Source organism: Ahaetulla prasina, chromosome 2 (assembly GCF_028640845.1).
Source record: "Ahaetulla prasina isolate Xishuangbanna chromosome 2, ASM2864084v1, whole genome shotgun sequence".
Taxonomy (NCBI): Eukaryota; Metazoa; Chordata; class Lepidosauria; order Squamata; family Colubridae; genus Ahaetulla; species Ahaetulla prasina.
Window position 1 is genome coordinate 227938586 of NC_080540.1, and position 20539 is coordinate 227959124.

The window sequence follows — 20539 nt, forward strand, 5'->3', positions numbered from 1 at the left end:
CTCAAAAACAGTCGGTCTGGTTTTCAAGTCCCCCAAGTAATTTCTAAGATGGTAGAATGTTGGAATTCAGGCTGCCCAAAACTGAAGCCAAAGTCTGACTGAGCCAATGAGGCTTGGCTCAGATTTATTCTGGCACCAATTAAGTATTTGACAATTTTAAATTAATATTATACATAACATTTTGAAATCACAGCTGCCCAGTTCCTTAGCTGGTGTTGGCCTTCCCAAGAACTTAGAATGCTATACTTTACCATGTGACATATGTGGATCAAAACAGTGTGGCCTTTTGTAATTGACAGATAGAAATTTGGTCAATTGGTCCACCACAGTGGCTCCACCACTGGAACCATCACATCCAGTTTATGCCATAATCTTTAGATTTTGATTTTCAGATATTGATCTTTTCCACTTCTCTGCTGTCCTCTAGTATTACCACATCAATTATTCACACTATCTTTTTTGTCACCACCATTAAATCTGGCATATTATGAATCAAGTCTTTATTAGTTTGTATTTACAAATCCCACAGTAATTTAACAGCTCATTTTTTGACTACTTTTTCAACTCTTATGTTCCCACCAATTTTTTGTTACTGGTACATAATAATTTTTACAGATGTTCTAGTGAATGATTTTGGTGACTGTATTACGTTATTGTTTATATTCAGCTAGAGTGATCTTCTTTTATGAGCTGAATATTTCTTCTTTCCTCCCCCTCCCCCCCAGATGTTTACACTGGATTTGACTTTTTTTTTTTAACCTATCAAGTCTTTCCCAAGAACCTGGGTAGGCAGATGTTATTTGATGGTGTTAAAGATATCATCACACTCAAAGCAGCTATTACTATTGGTACTACCTTTTCTTTCTTTTGCCACAGTTTTATTTCTTTTTTGTATTTTTTTTAATTTTCTCTACTTCTCTACTATTTTGCAATTCTGCCAAGTCCACTATCTACTTTTTGTCTTTCTTATTGATATTATTTTTAAGTCTGGAGTGTGGCAGATTATGTGGCAGATGCAGTGGTGGGATTCAAGTAATTTAACAACCTCTGCCCTAATGATTTCTTCCAACCACCAGTTTGCCAAACTGCTCAGAAAATTAACAACCGGTTCTTCCGAAGTGGTGCGAACTGGCTGAATCCCACCACTGGGCAGATGTGTGTCTGTTTGAATTCTAAAGTTCCAGATTAAAATGTAGCTTCTTCATTTTCTCTTATTTTGACTATTTTATGATCCCACCAGCTTTCGCTTTGCAGACAAATAGTATTTCTTGCAGATCTGCCATTGTTGCTACTTTGTCATGCTGTTGTTTGTATTTAGTCTGGACAATATTCTCGCAACAACTAACTAGGTGGAGCGCTGTTTCTTCAGCTTTTTTGCAGAAATGGCATATGCTATCTGTTGTTGTTACTATTCTTATTCTTTTTATTACACATATATTATACTAGCTGAAAACCCGTGCTCTGCCACGAAACTATGTGATCAGGCTTAATAAATTGACACTTGAAAACTTCAGCTTGAAAATTAGTGAGTAGTTACAATCAGCCTCTCCTCTTCCCTTCTCTCCTTCAGCCTTGCCCCACAGAAGCCTATCCTATCCTATTCCTCTTCTCTCCCTCAGCCTTGCGGCACAGAAGCCTCCCCTATCCTATCCCTTGGTTGCTGCTGTGAACGTAAAACTGAAAGTGAAACTCCTCCTCTGCTTGTGTTTTGCATTTGGAACAGATTTCTTTTCAGGTGGGGAAGAAGGAGTAGAGCTCCTTAGCATCAGAGCATGTTAATAATAATATAGGAAATACTAATGCTCTGTGGTCATTTCGAGAAATCCTTTCTTAGTGAGCACCTAGAAGCCAAGAGGAACATATGTAGCAATTTTTAAGTTTGTAGGCTTTACGATTCTGGAGATTTTGTGATGATGCGTGAGTGGTATTTCGCTTTTATATATATAGATTCTTGGGACTTTTAGCTGAGTATTTCCTATCTCTAGGATTAGGTAATGCTAAAGTGGTAATTAAACACAGAGTGTGGAACATAGAATCACAGACTGATGAAAATGGAATTTCTAAGAAGTTTGAGTATCAGCCATCAGCCATTTCCAAAGCTCAGGCCTAGCAACTTCGCTCCATTTTGCTGATCATCCCAAATATTAATGAGCATTGTCCAGAACTCAATTTAATGCTCCACTATCAGCTGTTTTATAAGGCAAGTTTTGCAAGTTTCCAAGATAGGATTGAAATGAACACATCTATAGGCACTTCACTGTCAATTTTACCCTCATTCTCAGCCAGTTAAATATAGCCTCTATTTATTTATTTTTTATTTAAATTAATTTTACATTCAATCCCTCTTAGCTGACAAAGTCTAAGGGCACTTTTCTAGTTGCCAAACGTTGTCTCTTAGCAACAAAGATTATAACTCCATGGCACTGATTTGAACTAAGATACTTAAAATAAGAGCCAGGATGTCCACATTTAGATTGACTATTATATTGTGACTACTGTATATTTTATTTTTAACAACCAATATTTGTACTGTGTTCTGGTCTGGAATTGTAAGAAAATTTGATTTGCTTTGATTTGGCAACAATGAAAGACATCATAAAAAAATAGTAGTTTCAGAATAAATGCAGATTAAAACTAAGAATCCAAGGGAAAAAAATAACCCTTTTTTCCTGGCATTAAAGGAAAATCAACATAGTATTCAGATTGAGGCGGCACTGCAGAACATGAGCTCCACTATTGAAAAGAACTTCTTTCATATAGCCTACATGGAAAGACCTTCAGAATACAGCAATCACTATTACATTAGTTTTACTGTTTAATGGATGGTAGGGGTTTTTTTTTCTTTTAAATTCTGAGAAATAGTAGTAGTTTTTAACTTTGCAAGAAGAGAAGAAAGAACTAACAAAAGCTGAGAATAGTTGCAAAGCTTGATGTTGGCAAAAACAGCTATGGGCCAAGGCAGTGTACTTGATTGTGTGGGTAGGGACCTGCTGATCCATTCCAAAAAGGAAAACAGGCAAAGCCACATGAATTTTTCTATGACTATTCAGGTGCTCTTCCTCATTTTAATTTGAACCGTACATTAATTTGGAGAACAAAAAGAAAAGTGCTTTAGTTGTCTTTTATACTATCTCCTGCTTTATTTTCCCTCCAACTGCTTCTTTGCATGATAATCTCTCTTGAATTGTGATGTTCTTTCCAAGTACCAGAGGGGATTCTCATAAATTTTAAACCCCAAAGATTTGTGCTCTGTTCTAAAATGTGCTTTGTCATCGTTGAGAACAGTGCCTCCTATCTCATGTCTTGTGCGACGTTTCAAGATGCTTTTGTTAGTGAGAGATAAAAGCTAAACAATATACTATCAGTTTAGTTTTTCAAATGTACAACCCTGAACTTTTTATGTTGCATAATTAGTTTCCTAAATAAGTAAAGCTATGAAATTGCTTATATTATTTTTGTCCAATTGGGACAAATAAAGAAAAAATCCTAGATATGTTCAACTAATAAGAGAAGATAAAGTAGTAGGTTATGGTTTTTGAATTTGAAGATATTTGCAGGCAGTTTTTTTTTAAATCAATTTCGTGATTCATATATTGAAGTTTTTATATTGCAGTTCCTGATCAATCCAGAGAATGATTGTTTAGCATTTTCTTTTACATTTATGATTTGTTGGACACTGACCTGGCAAATAGAATAAAGTTAATCTCTGGCTCCAGGTAAAGTTGAAAAATATAATTATGATTAATTTTTTTTACTTCAGTGGTATATAAATCACATAGCAAACGATAAGGGAAATGTGATTCTCAAGAAAGGTGAAATATTACCAAGAGCCCTTTGGTAAATGTTTTAAAATACATTTGTGTCACTGCAGGGTGAGTAACAACATGTGGCATCATTATTCTGTCCAACAAGTTGGCTTGTTTCTTCCCACGGCGTCTGACACAACTGTGGCTGAGCTAGCCAAGAGTCTATTTGCCATGGATATTCCAGTAAAATTAATAATTTATGGGAACCAGAGCTACCTCAACAGCTGTGTGGATCCTAAATAAATAAATGGGTAGAGGTCCCACTCATTCTTCAAGCTAGAACTATCTGGTCAAACAGCGTAGTATGAGATGGCGCTAACAGCACAAACGACAGGTTCTGTGGGACTGTCTTTGGGCAATCTTGCCCAGGGAGATTGTTACCAAAAGGAGCATGCGAGACCCAGTGTTATAAACAACAGCTTGTGCAATTGAACACCTTAAAATAAAACTTAGTTTATAGTCACCATCAGTTTAAATGTGTTATTATTCCAACTTCTTGTAATAATGGAGACCTTCCAGCTGAAATTAAAACATGTGATTAATAACTTGGTAAATAATAGAGTCCCTTTATCCATTGAATGTGGAGCTCTGGAGGCAGTCCAAAAAGCAATGTGTACATTTGAAAGTAAATATATGCTGCCTGTGAGAAAAACAGCATCTTTGTTACTGGGTTGTAGATTTTTTGGTGCAAATTTGCTATGCAGTTTGATGATATCTCACTAGTCTTAAAACTGTACAGATGAGATATATAACTCTTCCCCCCCTCCCAAAGCTTGTCTTACTGTCTGTTTTACTTATAGGTTCAACAAGTACAAACTGTGCAACAAGTGCAACATGTATATCCAGCCCAGGTGCAGTATGTGGAGGGAAGTGACACAGTCTACACAAATGGAGCTATGTGAGTAAAACATCTGGGTGTCTATGGAAATAAAACATTTTCATCCCAATAACACAGAGAATTGAACATATTTTTTCTACAGTCTTCAACATTCTCTAGAAATCATATCATCTAAAATCAAAGCTTTTTATTTTCAAAAGTAAAAATGAAGTAATTCTTTACCAAAAGAAGAATATTAATTTTTTTAAATTACGCAATATATAATTTTCTGCATTTCATAAAGATATACAGATAGTCCTCAGCTTATGCAACTGTCATAAATATGAGCCAGTTGTCAGGCATCCAAAAGTAAATCTCATGACCATGGGGATGTTGTCACAATCATGTGTGAAAAATGGTCATAAGTCACATTTTTCAGTACCCTTATCACCTTAAATGGTCACTAGATGAATTGTTGCAAGTTGAGTACTATTGTAGGTACTTTAATTATAATAATTTTGATACCTCCAGTCTTGTTGCAACATTTGCATATTTAAATAGAATTGCTTCTGGAAAAGGGCATTAATAGCCTATGATTCAATAGAAAGTTTATATGCAAAAGGTCCAAGTTGCTGTGTTCAGCACAATTTCTGGTGACTAAATTTTACATAGTTTGTTTAAACTTTATTTTCAAATTAATTTGCCTAAATTATTACTTTGAGAAAAGTTGTTGACCGGAAAACTTGGAAAGATGCTGCCAATCACAGATGTCAGAGTTGAAGTGTAAGAAGTCTGATAATGCCCTTGATATGAGGCAGAATGTTTTTTGGAAGATTTAGGTAATTGTCAATTTTATAATATAATGCATTCTATAAAATGTAAGTTATAATTTGAATTATAAGCATATATGGTATGATGAAATAAACATAGTAAATGTTTGGGACATTGGTATCAATAGGCAATCCTTTTCACATTATGAAATGGTAATAGTCCTATGTGGAAAACTAGGATTTAATTAAACAATATTGTTAAGATCTTACGCAACTTGTAGCAGTGTATAGCAATGTGTCAATCTTCTTTACTGCATTTATATTTTTCTGTGTACACATTAATGTCAGGTTCATCTTATTAATATCTTTGCAATACATTTTATGAAATTGAGGCAGAGGAGAAGGGTGTAGAAGGGTATAGAAGAGTGATTATCTATGCTTTCCGGTGTAATTGTCCATAAGAAGGAGGGGGAAACTCTAGCTGTTGCTGAGCTATATCTTTTACCAGTCCCAGTAAGATTTGAGATTGCATTTCAGAAATATTTGATTCCTTTTTTCTTCTTCTTCTGAGCTATGAAATCATACCTGAAGTATAAATATTGCTAATTCTGAAAGATTTTCTTAGTTGTATTATATCCTTATTCTTCTGAAATTATACAGAATACAAAAAAGTTGATCAGTGTTTTCCCCATAATATGATTTCCTTAATCAGCTGTCTTTCATTAATAGCAGTCTTTGACTGCATTCTGTTATATCTTCTGTTGACAGCTTTCTCTGCTGTATTCTTAACCCTGGTACAAAAGAAACACAATTATTTTTAAATGTATAACTAGAAATTATGAATAGCATGGTATACAGAACAGTAGGACCTTCTGTCAAGTATGTGTAGCAATTAAGGTATTGGACTAATGGAGATCCAAGTTCAGGAACATCCTTAGACATAGAAACTCACAGGATGATTGTGGGACAATAATATTGACTCCGCTGAACATACTTCACAGGGCTTCTATAATGAGGATGAAGAGAGATCCCTTTGTAGGGTGATCCTTATGGCATCTTGGCCGTTGAGGTTTTTTTTAAAAAAAATCAGGATGGTTGATGTAGCCTCATGAACAAAGCTCAGGTCCTTTTATATGTGCTTCAACATTGCATATATAAAGGACAGCCCTTTATGCAGCCATTTCTGTAAATTTTGCCTTTTTTATAAAAAGCCCCCTTCAAAAAAGAAATATAATGCCCAGATTTCATTGCCAGAACAGTCCGTTGGAAAAATCCATAACATCTATTTACCAGTTAATGATTCTAATATTTATAAAGACTCATTTATTTTTTTAAAAAAATATGAGTGTGAATGAGAGAGAGAAAGAAAAAGAGTTTAATTTTATGAAAACTCTTGATTCAAAAGGAAAATTTGCCTCAATATATCATTAGCGGTTTTAAATTTATCAAAATGTATTAATATTATAAGATTGCATTATTCGCAAGCAGTATATTTAGAAGAATGTTTATATGTAACTGAAATCATATTTTAAATGATACGTTAGTTTGGTAGAGCGAAATTTAAAATAAATATAGAACCGAACAGATATTTAAATCAAGGTTCTTTCAGTTCAAATCAATTAGCAATTAACCTGTGTAGAATTAACGAGCATTTAGGTGGAGAATGCAAAAAAAGAGAGAGGCTTTTTTTGCTAGAATGAAATTTATCTGTAGAATAGTTTTTAAGCTAAATAGCAACTTGCAGACAAAGATCAGTATGCTGCAGATAAATGAGTCCTTCTGAATGATCATGAAAGAAAATTCAGGGTCGCATTCAACTCAGATACTTGCTGAGGCAAGATGAGATGGCAGGAATACTAATTTATAAAAGGCGACAGATCATTGTCGTGACATTTACATAGAACTTAAGAGAGTCAGCTGGGAATAAATCAGTGTGTGGGTGTGTGCCATGTGCATACCACCCTTGAAACTTCAGAAAATATAGCAGATTTACCCTTGCAGTGCCATATTGCTTAGCTGGGATAATTTCACTACCTGATTGTTCCAAAAGGTTTCTAGTCTTTCACAAACAAAATATGAACCATAGCCTTAGATAGCTAAATAGCCTTTGACTGTTCAGCTAAAGCTCAGGAAGAGCCATTGACTGTAAACAAGCCCAGCCTCCAAGAATTTAGTTTCTACTTGCTCAGTCCTCAATGTTGTGCACTGATCAGGAAGATTGGAAAAGGACTTTGTGCAGACTGCTACTTGCATTGAAGTCATGTTACTTATGATACATTGGATGATTAGATTGTGTTCATGTATTAACAAAGAATTTGCAATTTCAGCCTTATGGGAATAAAAGCTAGCTTTTCCAACTGCCTGGTAATATTTCATCACTTTTTCAGTGTTTGAAGTGCGGGACGAGAACTGGGGAGACTGACATTCAGTTCTACTCTCAGTGTCTATGGAGATTCTCAGTCATCCGGGTCATGATTGTCCCAAAGGTGCTTTTTCAAGAGGCAACTGTACTTTCTTGTTATTCTTTGAAGACGTTTCGCTTCTCATCCAAGAAGCTTCTTCAGCTCTGTCTTCAAAGACTAACAAGAAAATCCAGTTGTCTCTTGAAAAAGCACTTTTGGTTCTACTCTCAGTGAAATTTTAATGGATGACGTCAAGTTAGTCGTTCGTTGTGAGTCTACCTTTTGGTTTAGTTCCTGTAATGGATGAAAGGAAGAATTCTTTGTAAGCTACCTGAAACCTAGAGAAAAAGCAGGGTATGAATCTGAACAATAAATGAGATAAGATTTCAAAGTTCAATTGTACCCTAGTGAATGCTGTAAGATAATGCGTAATTTGGTTACAGCTTAAATGAAAATGTTGATGCCCTCCAATATAGAGAACACATAAGTAACCTTTTCTTTCATTTCTTTTACTTAAGACGAACAACAACGTATCCTTACACAGAAACTCAGATGTACAGCCAAAACACTGGGGGGAATTACTTTGATACCCAAGGAAGCTCTGCGCAGGTGACCACAGTAGTCTCTTCTCATAGTATGGTGGGCACTGGAGGCCTTCAGATGGGTGTCACAGGAGGACAGCTCATCAGCAGCACTGGAGGTACCTACCTGATTGGCAATTCAATGGAAAACTCTGGCCATTCTGTTACTCACACAACACGAGCATCCCCTGCTACAGTAAGTCATTCAGATTGTTATGTATGTTTATAGCTAGAGTTCTGTCCATTTTGTTTTTAATTGTATTTGTTCTCAGCCGAAGTAGGTTTGCTTAAGAAGATGCCATCCAATTATATAATTCCAACACAACAGAGTTCAGTGATATTTACACCAGATAATTTACCAACAATACACAGAAGAAATAATGGGCACTTTTACTATTATCCAGGTATATTAGACTCTCCTATTGCCCAGAAGTTTGTTTCTTTGTTTTTAAATAAAGATAGTTTCCACTTAAATTGTACATTTCCCCACTACATAAGTAGAACTGAAAAAATCTGCTGAGTAGAATTTTAGTATCAGAACTGGCTTCTTTTATGTCTGAATAGCAAGTTTTGCAAATGTACAGTAGAACCTTTGGTCACAAACACAACTGACTATGACCAAATCAGGTTCTGACCAGAAAAAAATCACTTTTTTCCCCCATGGCCAATTTCCCCTTCCACACCATTTTTTTTTTGTAAGCGCCAAATTTCCAAAATTAGGTTCGGGTCATGACCAAATTGGTTTGCGACCAAAGTTATGGAACAAATTATGGTTGTGACCAAAGGTTCTACTGTATGACAGAAATGACCAACTTTAACTTTTTGTTGTTAATTTCATGTTCTTTATAATAGCATGAAGAATGAAAAACAACTCCTGTCATCATAATTAAAGCAAATAGGCAATGAAGAAAGAAAGGTTAAACTACCACAAAAGGTGTATTATAGCACAAGAATAGAATCTGTAGTTGAAAGAAAATTCCCAATGTATTTATACATTTAATAAAAACTATATAAATACACTGGTAATTCTATAATTTTCAACATTACGAGGATTTTAGAAGCCAGACTTAGAAAAGCAGTTTTGAATATGAGGAAATTCTGAATATATTTTAGATGTTAAACTATTTATATACAACTGTGATTCCTAAATATTTGAAATTGGGTTAATCTTTAAAAATTGAAAAAATTGTTATTTAATAAACAATAACTTCAATTTTTAAAATTGTTTTATTGCTACATAATAGTGGCTTCATATGAATTTCATGCTAAACCATAGTATGGCATAATGACAAAGATGAGTTGTTGTTGTTGTTGTTGTTATTATTATTATTATTATTATTATTTAAATTTTTATACCGCCCTTCTCCCGAAGGACTCAGGGCGGTGTACAGCCAAAAGATAAAACACAAAATATATACAATTAAAACAGCAATTAAAAAATAGCAGATTATAAAAGGCTGATAATTAAAATTAAAATTTTAAATTTTAAAATTCACAAAACCCCAATTGAAATTCCACACTATTATGCCAGTCCCGCTTGAATAAATAGATGAGTTTTGAGCTCCCGACGAAAGGTCCGAAGATCAGGCACTTGACGTAGGCCAGGGGGAAGTTCGTTCCAGAGCGTCACTGCCCCCACAGAGAAGGCCCTACTCCTGGGGGCCGCCAGCCGACACTGTTTGGCGGACGGCACCCTGAGGAGTTATAGCTAAACCTGGAGAGTTCTTGAAACTTCTGGTTTAGATTAAGTGCATAATGTCATGTTGCCTCCACTATATAAATTACTGTTAATTTAATGATGGTTTGTATAAAATTACAATTTCAAATCCTGAATTGTGAAAGTAATTTATTTAAGTAAACAGTTATTAATATTAGTCACATTTCTTCATTTTAGAAGGTATGCAGAAGAAGCATTCCAAATCTTGTGTTATTTAGTATAAGTGAGTCCTGTATGTGTACATTTTCTTTCTATTCTTCAACAATAGGAGCTATAAAACCTTCAGCTTATAAAGTACACTTGTGTTTTTTTAAAAATTATCGATCTCTAGAATATAGTTATCAACTGGAGATGCTTTACATGGCACCCTATCTAATTGTTCCATGTACCATCTGTTTGGGAAATGAAAAAAGATAATTAAAAAATTGCAAAGCTTGAACAAGATAGAAATGTTCAAGCTGCTTGTGTGTTTTTAATATTATGACTAATAGATGTTAAAATAGCAAATGATTAAACAGTAGCTTGTAAATTCAAAATTCAGATTTATTTCTATATTGTGAATTAGTCATTATTTTGAACTGCATGTTAGCTCTGCTTTTATTCATTATAATTTTTGCATCAACAAAAACTTTTTTCTCTCTCATGAAATATGATGAGTCACATTATAGAATGAAATAAAGGAACTGTTTCAAGGCTGTAGTGCATTGCAACCTGATATGGAAGCTTACTCAGTGATGAGTTTTATATGGCATTACAAATAGAAAAGAAATCGGCCAAGTTCTTTTTTTAATCCCCATTTCATCAATTACTTGATGACTCCAACGTGGAGTGGATGATAGTATTTCTCTAATTTTCCTTTAAAAAAGAAATCCTAACATCAGATGTTTACCAGTCTACATAACAAAGCATAACAAGTGAAATGAGGAAATTAGATTTCGAAATGAACTTTATTGCTACCATGCTATTGAGAATCATATGGGAATTCTTTTTTTCAGAGGAAAACAAATAATGGATTTTATTTTCTGAGTCTTTTAGCATTGTTATTTTCCATTAGGTAGCATTAAAAATACAAAGAGTAGGGGTAATTCAGAGATGCTGTCCTGATTCAACAAAACTGGTTCAACTCAATTAGACAATTGAAGATTATTAGCAAAGTCCTCGTTTTCAAAATCTTTATTAGCTTACAGAAAAAGCTTCACTTTTTCGAATACCTGGGGTAATCATCATGATCCTAAATTTGAAATGGGGGACTAGACAAGATCACAATTATTCAGGGTTTCCTTTTAATCATTGGTTTCCTGGAGTGTGGATTAAATCCTTGATCAGAAACAGAAGGGTTAAACTGAGAATTTACTATATCAGAAAGAACTATATTAATATCTGTTGCAATTTCAACATAAATGTTTAGCAGATGAAGTTTTACTAAAAGCATTTTTCATGTGTGTATTGTGTTTCTGAAATATAGTCATGTGAAAAAGTAAGTACAAGTACTTTTTAACATAATGTGGACATATCCATACCTTATTTTCATTCAAGCATATAAAGATAAAGGGATGTAATTGAACAAAAACCGTATGAAAAATTGACTTTGCAATTATTTATTTTAAAAAATATATAAGAGATATATCATTTTCTTCTGTGGAGCCATTTTAAATTATCCCATGGCATCTCATTAGGTTTGAGTTGGCCATTCTAGGGCCTTTCATTCCCCCCTCCCCCAAAAGTCATCCCTCCCCCAAAGTCATGAATTTCCTGGAATGTTTGAAGTCATTGGCATACTACAAGGTCCATTTTTGTTTTAGCTTCTGTCTTCTGACAGCTGGTCTCATGTTATCTTCAAGCACGCTCTGATACAATGAGGAATTTGGATTCTATGATGGTGAGCTGCCCTGGCCTGAGATAGCAAAGTAGCCCAAACCACAAGAAGTCCTCCACTCTGCTTTACAATTCGTCTCAATCTGATGAAATATTGTCTTTCGTTTTTGCCAAACTGGTCTTTTGGTACAATGCCAAATAACTTCTTCATCTGTACAGCACATATTGTTACAGAAATTCTGGTCTTTGTCCAGGTGTCCCATGAACAAAATTTCAGCACTGATGATGTTACTTAGTTTGGGTAATGAAACATCTGCCAGAAAACAAGCAAGCTCAGAGAGCTTCACGAACCCCTCATTTCAACCCTGAGCTACAAATATTCTCCTTTACTGAGACTTCATTTTTGTCCTAATGTGCTTTCTGGCACACCCCTCCTGTGTAGAACTAATTTGTACAGTTTTGTCCTAATTGTAGATTCATGCACTTTCACATCAACAATGATGAGAGCTACCTTATAGTCACTTGATGAAATTGTGGGATCCATAGAGACTTCTTTCAGCATCTTATGTTCTGCTCTCAGGTTGAACTTGCTGGGATGGCATGGCTTAGGCAAGTTGACAGTTGTTTAAAAATCTTCCTTTGGATTTTTTGATAGTGGGATGTCCATTTGAATGGCAATCTTTTTAAAATCTCTTCCCAGTGTCTATAACCTTCTTTCTGAAGGCCTCAGAAAGCTCTTTTAATCTAGGCTATGGTGATATCATACAATTCAACAGGAAAGAGCAAATCTAATTAATCATCTGAGGTTTAAATAAGACACGTTCCTCCCAGATTCTATCTAACAATATGCCAAACATTGGAACCTGATGAATGTAGGGGTATTCTTACTTTTCCATATACAATATTTGCATTTATATTTATTTAAATTACACAATAGACTAAAAATGTAAATGGGACATGATATTTTTAATATTATAAGCCCTTAATCTATTAGTATTGTTGAAATTAAAGAACAAATATCTCTGTGTTGAAGTATGTTGAAAAAGTAAAAATATCAATGGGGTGTACTTACTTTTTCATATAACTGCATAATATGTAACATATAATGGAATAAGTCTATCAGCTGTTTAGTTAAATGTCTATGAAGATTCTCAGTCATCCAGGTCATGGTTGTCCCAAAGGTGCTTTTTCAAGAGGCAACTGGACTTTCTTGTTTTTCTTTGAAGATGTTTTGCTTCTCATACAAAAAGCATGACTTGGCAATGGATTTCTAACCACATAGGCAGCGGTCTCTGTGACCTGATCCAACTGTAGAGGCCAAGAATTGCATTCTGGATTTTAATGTGCAGTGCATATGCTCTACCATACAACTGCAGTCTCTTTCCATCTGAATTTTTGCTTTCTAGTACTGAAAGTGAAGGAGCCAATCCACAGTCCCAATTGAGATGATGGAGAACAACTCTGTTGTTGTTCTTAATTTATGTCATCATTTTTTCATTTCTTACAAGAAAAGATAATTTTGGGAGAAGAGAAGCCAAGTATTTATTCATATTCTAAAACCCTTCCCCCTGACTATTTCTGTGTAGTGTGTAGATTTGGAAAGGAAGTTTAGAACAAATGTTTTTCAAAGTTTAAGAGTATTAATTTCTTATTATTTTACTAGTACTGTACCTTAATCTGATTGTATTTTAGGTGTACTCTGATCTAAGTCCATTTCTTTTCATTCATTCATTCTTGAAGATTAACAATAATAAGACCAGGATTCTTCCTTTGTAATTGTGCTTGGGATTAGAAATAAATCTTTGTCATGTCACAATTTGGGGAAGGGGGAGAGAGGAAGCCAAGTGAAATGAATACTTTATTTTGACTTTCTTTTTCTTGATGAGAATAGTACAGGAAGGAAAATAATTTCAGTGGTAAACTGAAAAGTCTTAGATTTTTCAGGAATGCTGTGATTTTGAAGTTAGGTTTATGTCCCACTTTTCTAGTGAGAAACTTGAAAAGAATATTATACAATCACTTCCCTGTCTCTTCCCTGACATATACTATGTCATTTCCCCATTTCTTTATCTATAGCTAAGACTTTGTGGGCTTGCTTGGATCACATAGTTCCAAATGCAGAATGTAATACTAACTGTAGAAATCAGCTGAAATTGAGAAAGACTCAATTTTTTAAAAGGCTTGCTTATTTCTGGAAGTTGTAGATTGAAAATGCAGGAAGAGAGAAGAAATTCCAAGAATCCCTGCTTAAAGCTGGCAAAACGAAGGGGAATAGTTTAGATGAAGCCATTACTTGTCACCTGTCCACATAATCCAGGATTTTTCACATTACAGATAGTCCCTGACTTACGACCATACTTAAACCTAAATTTTCTGTTGTTAAGCAAGATTTGTTAAGTGATTTTTGTCCCATTTTATGATCTTTCTTGCCACAGTGAATCATAGCAATTGTTAAATTAGTAACACGAATGTTCAAGAATGTGGTTTCCTTATTGACTTTGCTGGTCAGAAAGTCCCTGGGACACTGCAACTGTCATATATACGTGCCAGTTGCTAAACGTCTGAATTTGGATCATGTGACCATGGGGATGCTGCAACAGTTGTAAGTGTGAAAAATGGTCATAAGTCACTTTTTTCAGTGCCAATATAACTTTGAATGATTTCTAAACAAATGGTTATAAGCAGGGGTGGGTTCCACTTACCTTTACTACCGGTTTGCGCAGATCGCCCATGATGACGTCGTGACCGGTGGGCGGAGCCTCCCACCGGTTTTACTACCGGTTCTATAGAACCAGACTGAACTGGGAGCAACCCACCACTGGTTATAAATCAAAGACTATCTACTTCACTAGTGTGAGAAAAATGCTTAGATATAAAAATTGCAGTTCCTTCCAATGATATGAGCTAACGTGTGACCTTTTTGAAGAATTGAATTTTGCAGTCTCTTTTGGCCTATTCATTTCCAACTTGGGAGTAGTTGGGTGGAGAGGCTTTTTTTAAAATGTCAAACATACCCCCTGCTACACACACACTTTCCAATTTCCATTTTGCTGGCCACACTGGCAGGCCATATGACAACACAAGATCTCTTTTTCATTCCCTCCTTCCCCTTTGTCCTCTATCACCACACTTTTCTGTCAGTCCTTTTCTCCCTTAAATCCGATTAACGTTCTTTCTACCCACCCTTAGAATATAACATAGCATCTTTTGTGAATATTTTAGAAAAAAAAATTCCACTTTCTGAAATCGATAATCATGAAGACACTCTGAAAAAATGGCTAAGAGACTGGCGTTCAGTGCTAGGAATTGAGGCATTAAAAAGTGGGTCATTCACTATTTATTTGCACAAACTTTTAATACATTGTTACCTAGAGTTTTTCCAAAAAGCCTAAGGCAGTAATCTAACTAGTGAATGGCAACTGCAGGAATATCTAATACTAGTATAACTGTCACATTTTACTTTGTTATATTCAAAGTGAAAATTTTAAATTAAAATAATTGTGGCTATGCTGTTATTTATTAAAGCTTTAATTTTGGAAATTACAAAAATAATGTATTCAACTAGAAAGAAACCTTGTGGGTATCTTGACACTGCTTAAATGTCAAGGATTCAGGTTTGATTGCATACATGTAAATTTACAGCCATGAATTTGGATAATTCTTCAACAAATTTCAACTGTCTACCTTGCTGAAAGCCTACCTACTCCTTCTGACATCATTTATAGGATTAGAATATGTGGATTTATGTAAGAATTTTTTTAAAATAATGTTTTTGATATATTGCTTTGTAATAAAATAATAAAATATAAATCACTAAGGCTACATATTATTATGAAATATAACAAACACATCAGAAAGTAAAATATAAATTCATGTAACTTATTTCCTCAAATAATTTTGATTATGATAGTAAAGTTTAATAGAAGCTATACTTAAAGAAAATAAAAATGAGTAGAAAAGTGCAGGAAGGAAGAAAGTAAAAATATGCTAAAGAAAGAGAAAATAAATATAAAGTTATTTCCAACATTTTTCACAACTATAAACAAATTTTGTCTTAATTTACCCTCTAAGGTTGCAAACATTTATCTCTTATACCCTTACCCTATCTGTTACCTATTAACAAATGCATAAAACGCCATCTTTTCAGTCTTTATGTCAGCAGAGTGCAAAAAGGGTACCCAGAAGTATCAATATATCTTGTTTTACTTGATCAAATGAACCAACTTTATATGTCTATTTGTTAATAGCCTGAATCTTTAATTCTTTTAAATATTGTTGTAGGCTTTGATTTCTCTTAATTTCTTTTTGTTCTATCTATGTGAGTTTTTGTAAATCCAATAGAAAAAAATTACCCAGGTCACTCTCTTGGTTTGTCCTTTGTATTTCCTCTTTAAATTTTAAAACCTCAGCCAGTTTCTTTTGTAAATCCATTGAAACATCCTTTTCTAAAGTATTCTCTTAGCCTGTCAATTTTAAATCCACTTTTGATAGCATCTCTATCTTGTCAGGCAAAATTTGTTCTAAGCTGTCATTTCTGTAACAACATCTCTTGGACATAGTCTGTCCATAGAAGCAGATATCTTTACTGACATTGTTGATTTTGTGGCTACTATTTTCTGCTTCCATTTTTCTATAGTGTCCTTCAATATTTTCATTGTTATAACATTTTGCAATATTCTACGGACTTGTAAATCTTTCCTCTATCTAAAGATATCCGTTTCCTCTAATGTCCATTTTTTGAAATAATGTAATTGCTTATCTTTATTTTGTCTTGCAAAAAAGCCAAAGCAGAATATATTTCCCATGAAAACTGTTATTTATAACTTAGTGCCAAAATTTTATTGTACAGGTTACAATATTCTGCACGTAGTTAACCAGCAATTTCTGAAAGACGTTAGAAAGTGAGATTTGCAAACCTAGTGTCATTTAAAAGTCTTCACTGTAGCTGCAAGCAAGATATTAATCCCGTCATCTCCGGGCACCCAACTTGCAGAAAACCACTGCTGTGCAGTCTCATCATGGGAAGCAGCTGTCCAGAATACCTATGGGTGATCTTTGTCCTTTCTTTATCTGGAGAAGTTCCAAGGAACCTCTCTATCACAGGTTTCTTGGTCCTTGTCATAGTTACTGGTTTTACTTTCAAAAAACTCTCTTCGATTTGCTGTACCTCTCCTGAAGGGTCACTTTCTCAGTGAACATTGGAAACTAAATGCTCCCAACTTGCATAGCAAGAAATTTTATAGGTATAAAGTATATTAGTATAAATTGGGAAAGGATACTGCCCGAAAACTATTGAAGGTATCTGTGTATTTGATTATATTACATTCATGCTATAGTTTCACATAGCACATTTAATTTACCATACCTTATTCAGCCAATTATACCCAACATTGCATTTTCATTCTTGATATTTTTAGTATGAGGCTTATGGACATACATAGTATACACACTCTTTGAAGTGTTTTAGGCAACAGGTCATATGTTTTATTTTGATAATGGGGGAAGGGGTACCTAGATTTTAGAAAAAAATAGAAAGTAATGAAATTTGCCCAGTCTACATGAAAATATAATGGAAATCAAATCTGCAGTGCATTATAGCAATTTCAGAATCTTACTGCCTTTTGGATACCTTATTAGACAACTAGTAATACTGTAAATAGGATTGCCACTGAAAGGGTCTAGCTGTGATTCAAAGAGCAACTGATTTTTATCTTTGAAACCCTAAAATGTCAGGAGCCACAATAACAAATATTCTGCTCCATTATGACACTGTAAATATGTTAGGATACTTATTGAATACCCCACACTCCACTGCTAGAAATAGAATGAATAACCATATTTTCCCCATCCTCCCAACTGATTTTAAGAAATTCTGTTTTGTGATTTTATCTCTCTCCCCCACCCCATTTCCATTTGTTTTTGTTTTAATATGGCCACCATATTTTGAGAAAACAGTTTTAAATGTTGATAGAATTTTGTATCGTTTTGTATTATTAATTACTTTGGAAACACTAAATTTTAGAGCTGATTACTACATATTAAAATACGGGATGTTTCTTCAACAATACATTATTAAAGTTTATCAATTCGATATATAAATCAGAAGTTCACTGGTAGAGCATATTTTCTCATGCATTAATATCCAAATGTTAACCCTTGACTTCTCCATTTTAAAAAATCTATTAAATTCAGAGTTTTCTATCCAGAAAGCAATGGTCTGATACCCAAAGCAATCTCTTTGGGGGAAAAAAAACATTCAATAAGATATTATTTTCTTTATTTTGTGGAATCCCATTCCTCAGTTATTAGTTAATTTTAGTATTGCTTTTTCTTTTACTGTGAATCAAGACAGAGCTTGATTCTTTAGACTTCTCTCTTAAAGACTTAAAAGAAAATGAGAATTTATTTTAATTTTAAATTTTAAATTAAATTTTACTTTATAATATGTTTGATATAAAAGAACCTTTATATTATGCTATATAGAAACCTTTTTTATTAAATGGACTTTAGATAAAATCATTCTATGTAAAAACATCATTATAAGGCTAGGATCCACATGTTCATATGTTTTGTTAATATGCTGTTTAATATGCTGTATTTAAAAGCGCAAAGTATATTTTTTTCCAGCTGACCAGTGGGGATTGTTAGTGGGAAGTTTTGTAGCAAAATATTATAGATTAAGATTTGAATTCATTTTTTTCTGATAAACTGCATTCATTCTAAGAAGGCTGGAATATTTTTCCCACTCAATAGCTAACAATGTAATGTTAATTAAAATTTCTTGTTTACTATTTTAAAAAATAATCACATGGGAAGAGGCGTAGAGTGCATATTGTCTGTCCAACAAGTGATTCTTATAGTTTATACTTGTGCATATTTAGTTAGCATGAGTCCTGCTGAGATCAAGTGTCTTAGAGATGAACGTTTGTAAGGCTGAAGTATTTCACATTCTCTGCATATCTATTTCTAGGTTTTTTATCTATTTATATGGGTTGCATACTATGCTCTCAATTCTCAGATGCTTGCATTGTGGATTAGCAAAAAATCATATCTTCCTCTCTTTTCCCTGAATTGGAAGTTGGGGGTAAAGGGGTTCTTTCTTAAGAATTTTGTAGACATAAAATCTGATACAAAATTTGCTAGCATAAACATTTGGCATTATGCCTGTGATCAATTAAAAATATCTGCTTTAACTAAGGTTTCTTTTTGAACTGGGGCAATCTATCAACATTTCTATAGTTATCTTTTATTACTATCTTGTCTTGAGCCCTTTTTTTAATGACATCTATTATCAGATTGAAATGGCGATTGAGACACTGCAAAAGTCTGATGGTCTGTCCACTCACAGAAGCTCTCTTCTCAACAGCCATGTAAGTTGCCTCTTCTTCATGTAAGCTAATCCTTTGCTTATTCTGCATGCTTTGCTTGTCTTCTAAATGCTTGTTTTGTTTTGTCACCCTCCCCCAGCTTCTGAATTTTCTTTCCACTTTTGAACTCTCATAGCAGCTTTTTTTTTTCTCATGCAAGATGTTAGTGCACCAAAATTGTTTGATTTCCCTGCTCTTAGAAGGCTGCTTTTAAGTTTCCTGAGTCACTAAAAGCAATTCAGAAGAAACAGTCAGAGCACACCTAGGTTAATACAATCTTCGTGTTATTGTCAAGCGTGATGGGAATTATATCGTCATTTGAGAAGGAGCAAAATCTCATAATTCTGATGAAATACAGTTTAAGTTACATGTAAGCAAAACCTTGTCCATTCAACTGTATTGTATTGTAGTAAGACAAGGAAATTGATAAATAGCTAATCAAATATTGGTTTAGTTTTGGCCCCATCCAATTTGACCTTCTGAATCCCCACATTTTAAAAAAAACTATATAAGTTACTTTTTAATTTGTTTACAGAAAAATGGAGAAAACAATTTCAGTATGAACAAATTTCTACCTTTTCAATATTTATGTGCCGTTTTCTAGGCTTATTTGAAAGGTGTTCTAGAGCAAGATATAAATGCTGCATGAAACAAGTATGCCTGTGTGAAACAACCAAGATTTGCTTTGATGGACTGAAGATTCTATCAAGGACTGATTCAGAGGTTGAATATTTCCAACGAATAATGTTGGAGAAGGTTCCTTCTAACCTTCTCTACCAGACCAGGTCAAAGTGCTTATAGGCTACATAGCTTCACAACTACATTCAGGATTCATTGAAATCAGTGTGGCAGACTTTCAATGCACCTATTAGGTGGCTTTACAGTATTTTTCAGGTTGTCTTGTTAACCAAATACCTGATAGAGGTGAACCAGCAGTGTCACCAGAACATTTGCCAGGACACTTGGTCATTGTATTCTGGAGGAGATTATCTTTCAGAATTGATGGGCAAATCTGGCCTGTGTGCTCAAGAAGACATGGTGGCCAAAAACTTGACCATTTAATGCTGGCGAGAAGTAAAATATCATTCTATTTGCTTGCGTGCTTTGCAATAGGCTAACTAGATAATTGGCAGCAGGCATAGTAGCACCTCAGTTCTACTAGTCAGTTCTGGGTTTGCTGAGTGGGAATTTTGACCCTGGTTGCTGGATTTTCTTCCACAGCCTCAGAGATTCCTCAATGCCACAGAGAATATTCATTTCAGCC

At 34.3% G+C, this 20539-nt stretch overlaps 1 protein-coding gene across 4 annotated transcripts in view; it reads left to right on the forward strand.

The window, feature by feature from the left end:
• RFX3 (regulatory factor X3) overlaps window positions 1–20539 on the forward strand; it is a 194082-nt gene that overhangs the window by 117425 nt on the left and 56118 nt on the right. For all 4 annotated transcript variants that reach the window (XM_058171261.1, XM_058171263.1, XM_058171262.1 and 1 more), the window contains exons 3-5: window positions 4607–4704; window positions 8314–8572; window positions 19204–19278. In XM_058171261.1, the coding sequence (XP_058027244.1) occupies window positions 4607–4704; window positions 8314–8572; window positions 19204–19278 (432 nt within the window). The remainder of the gene's footprint in view (window positions 1–4606; window positions 4705–8313; window positions 8573–19203; window positions 19279–20539) is intronic.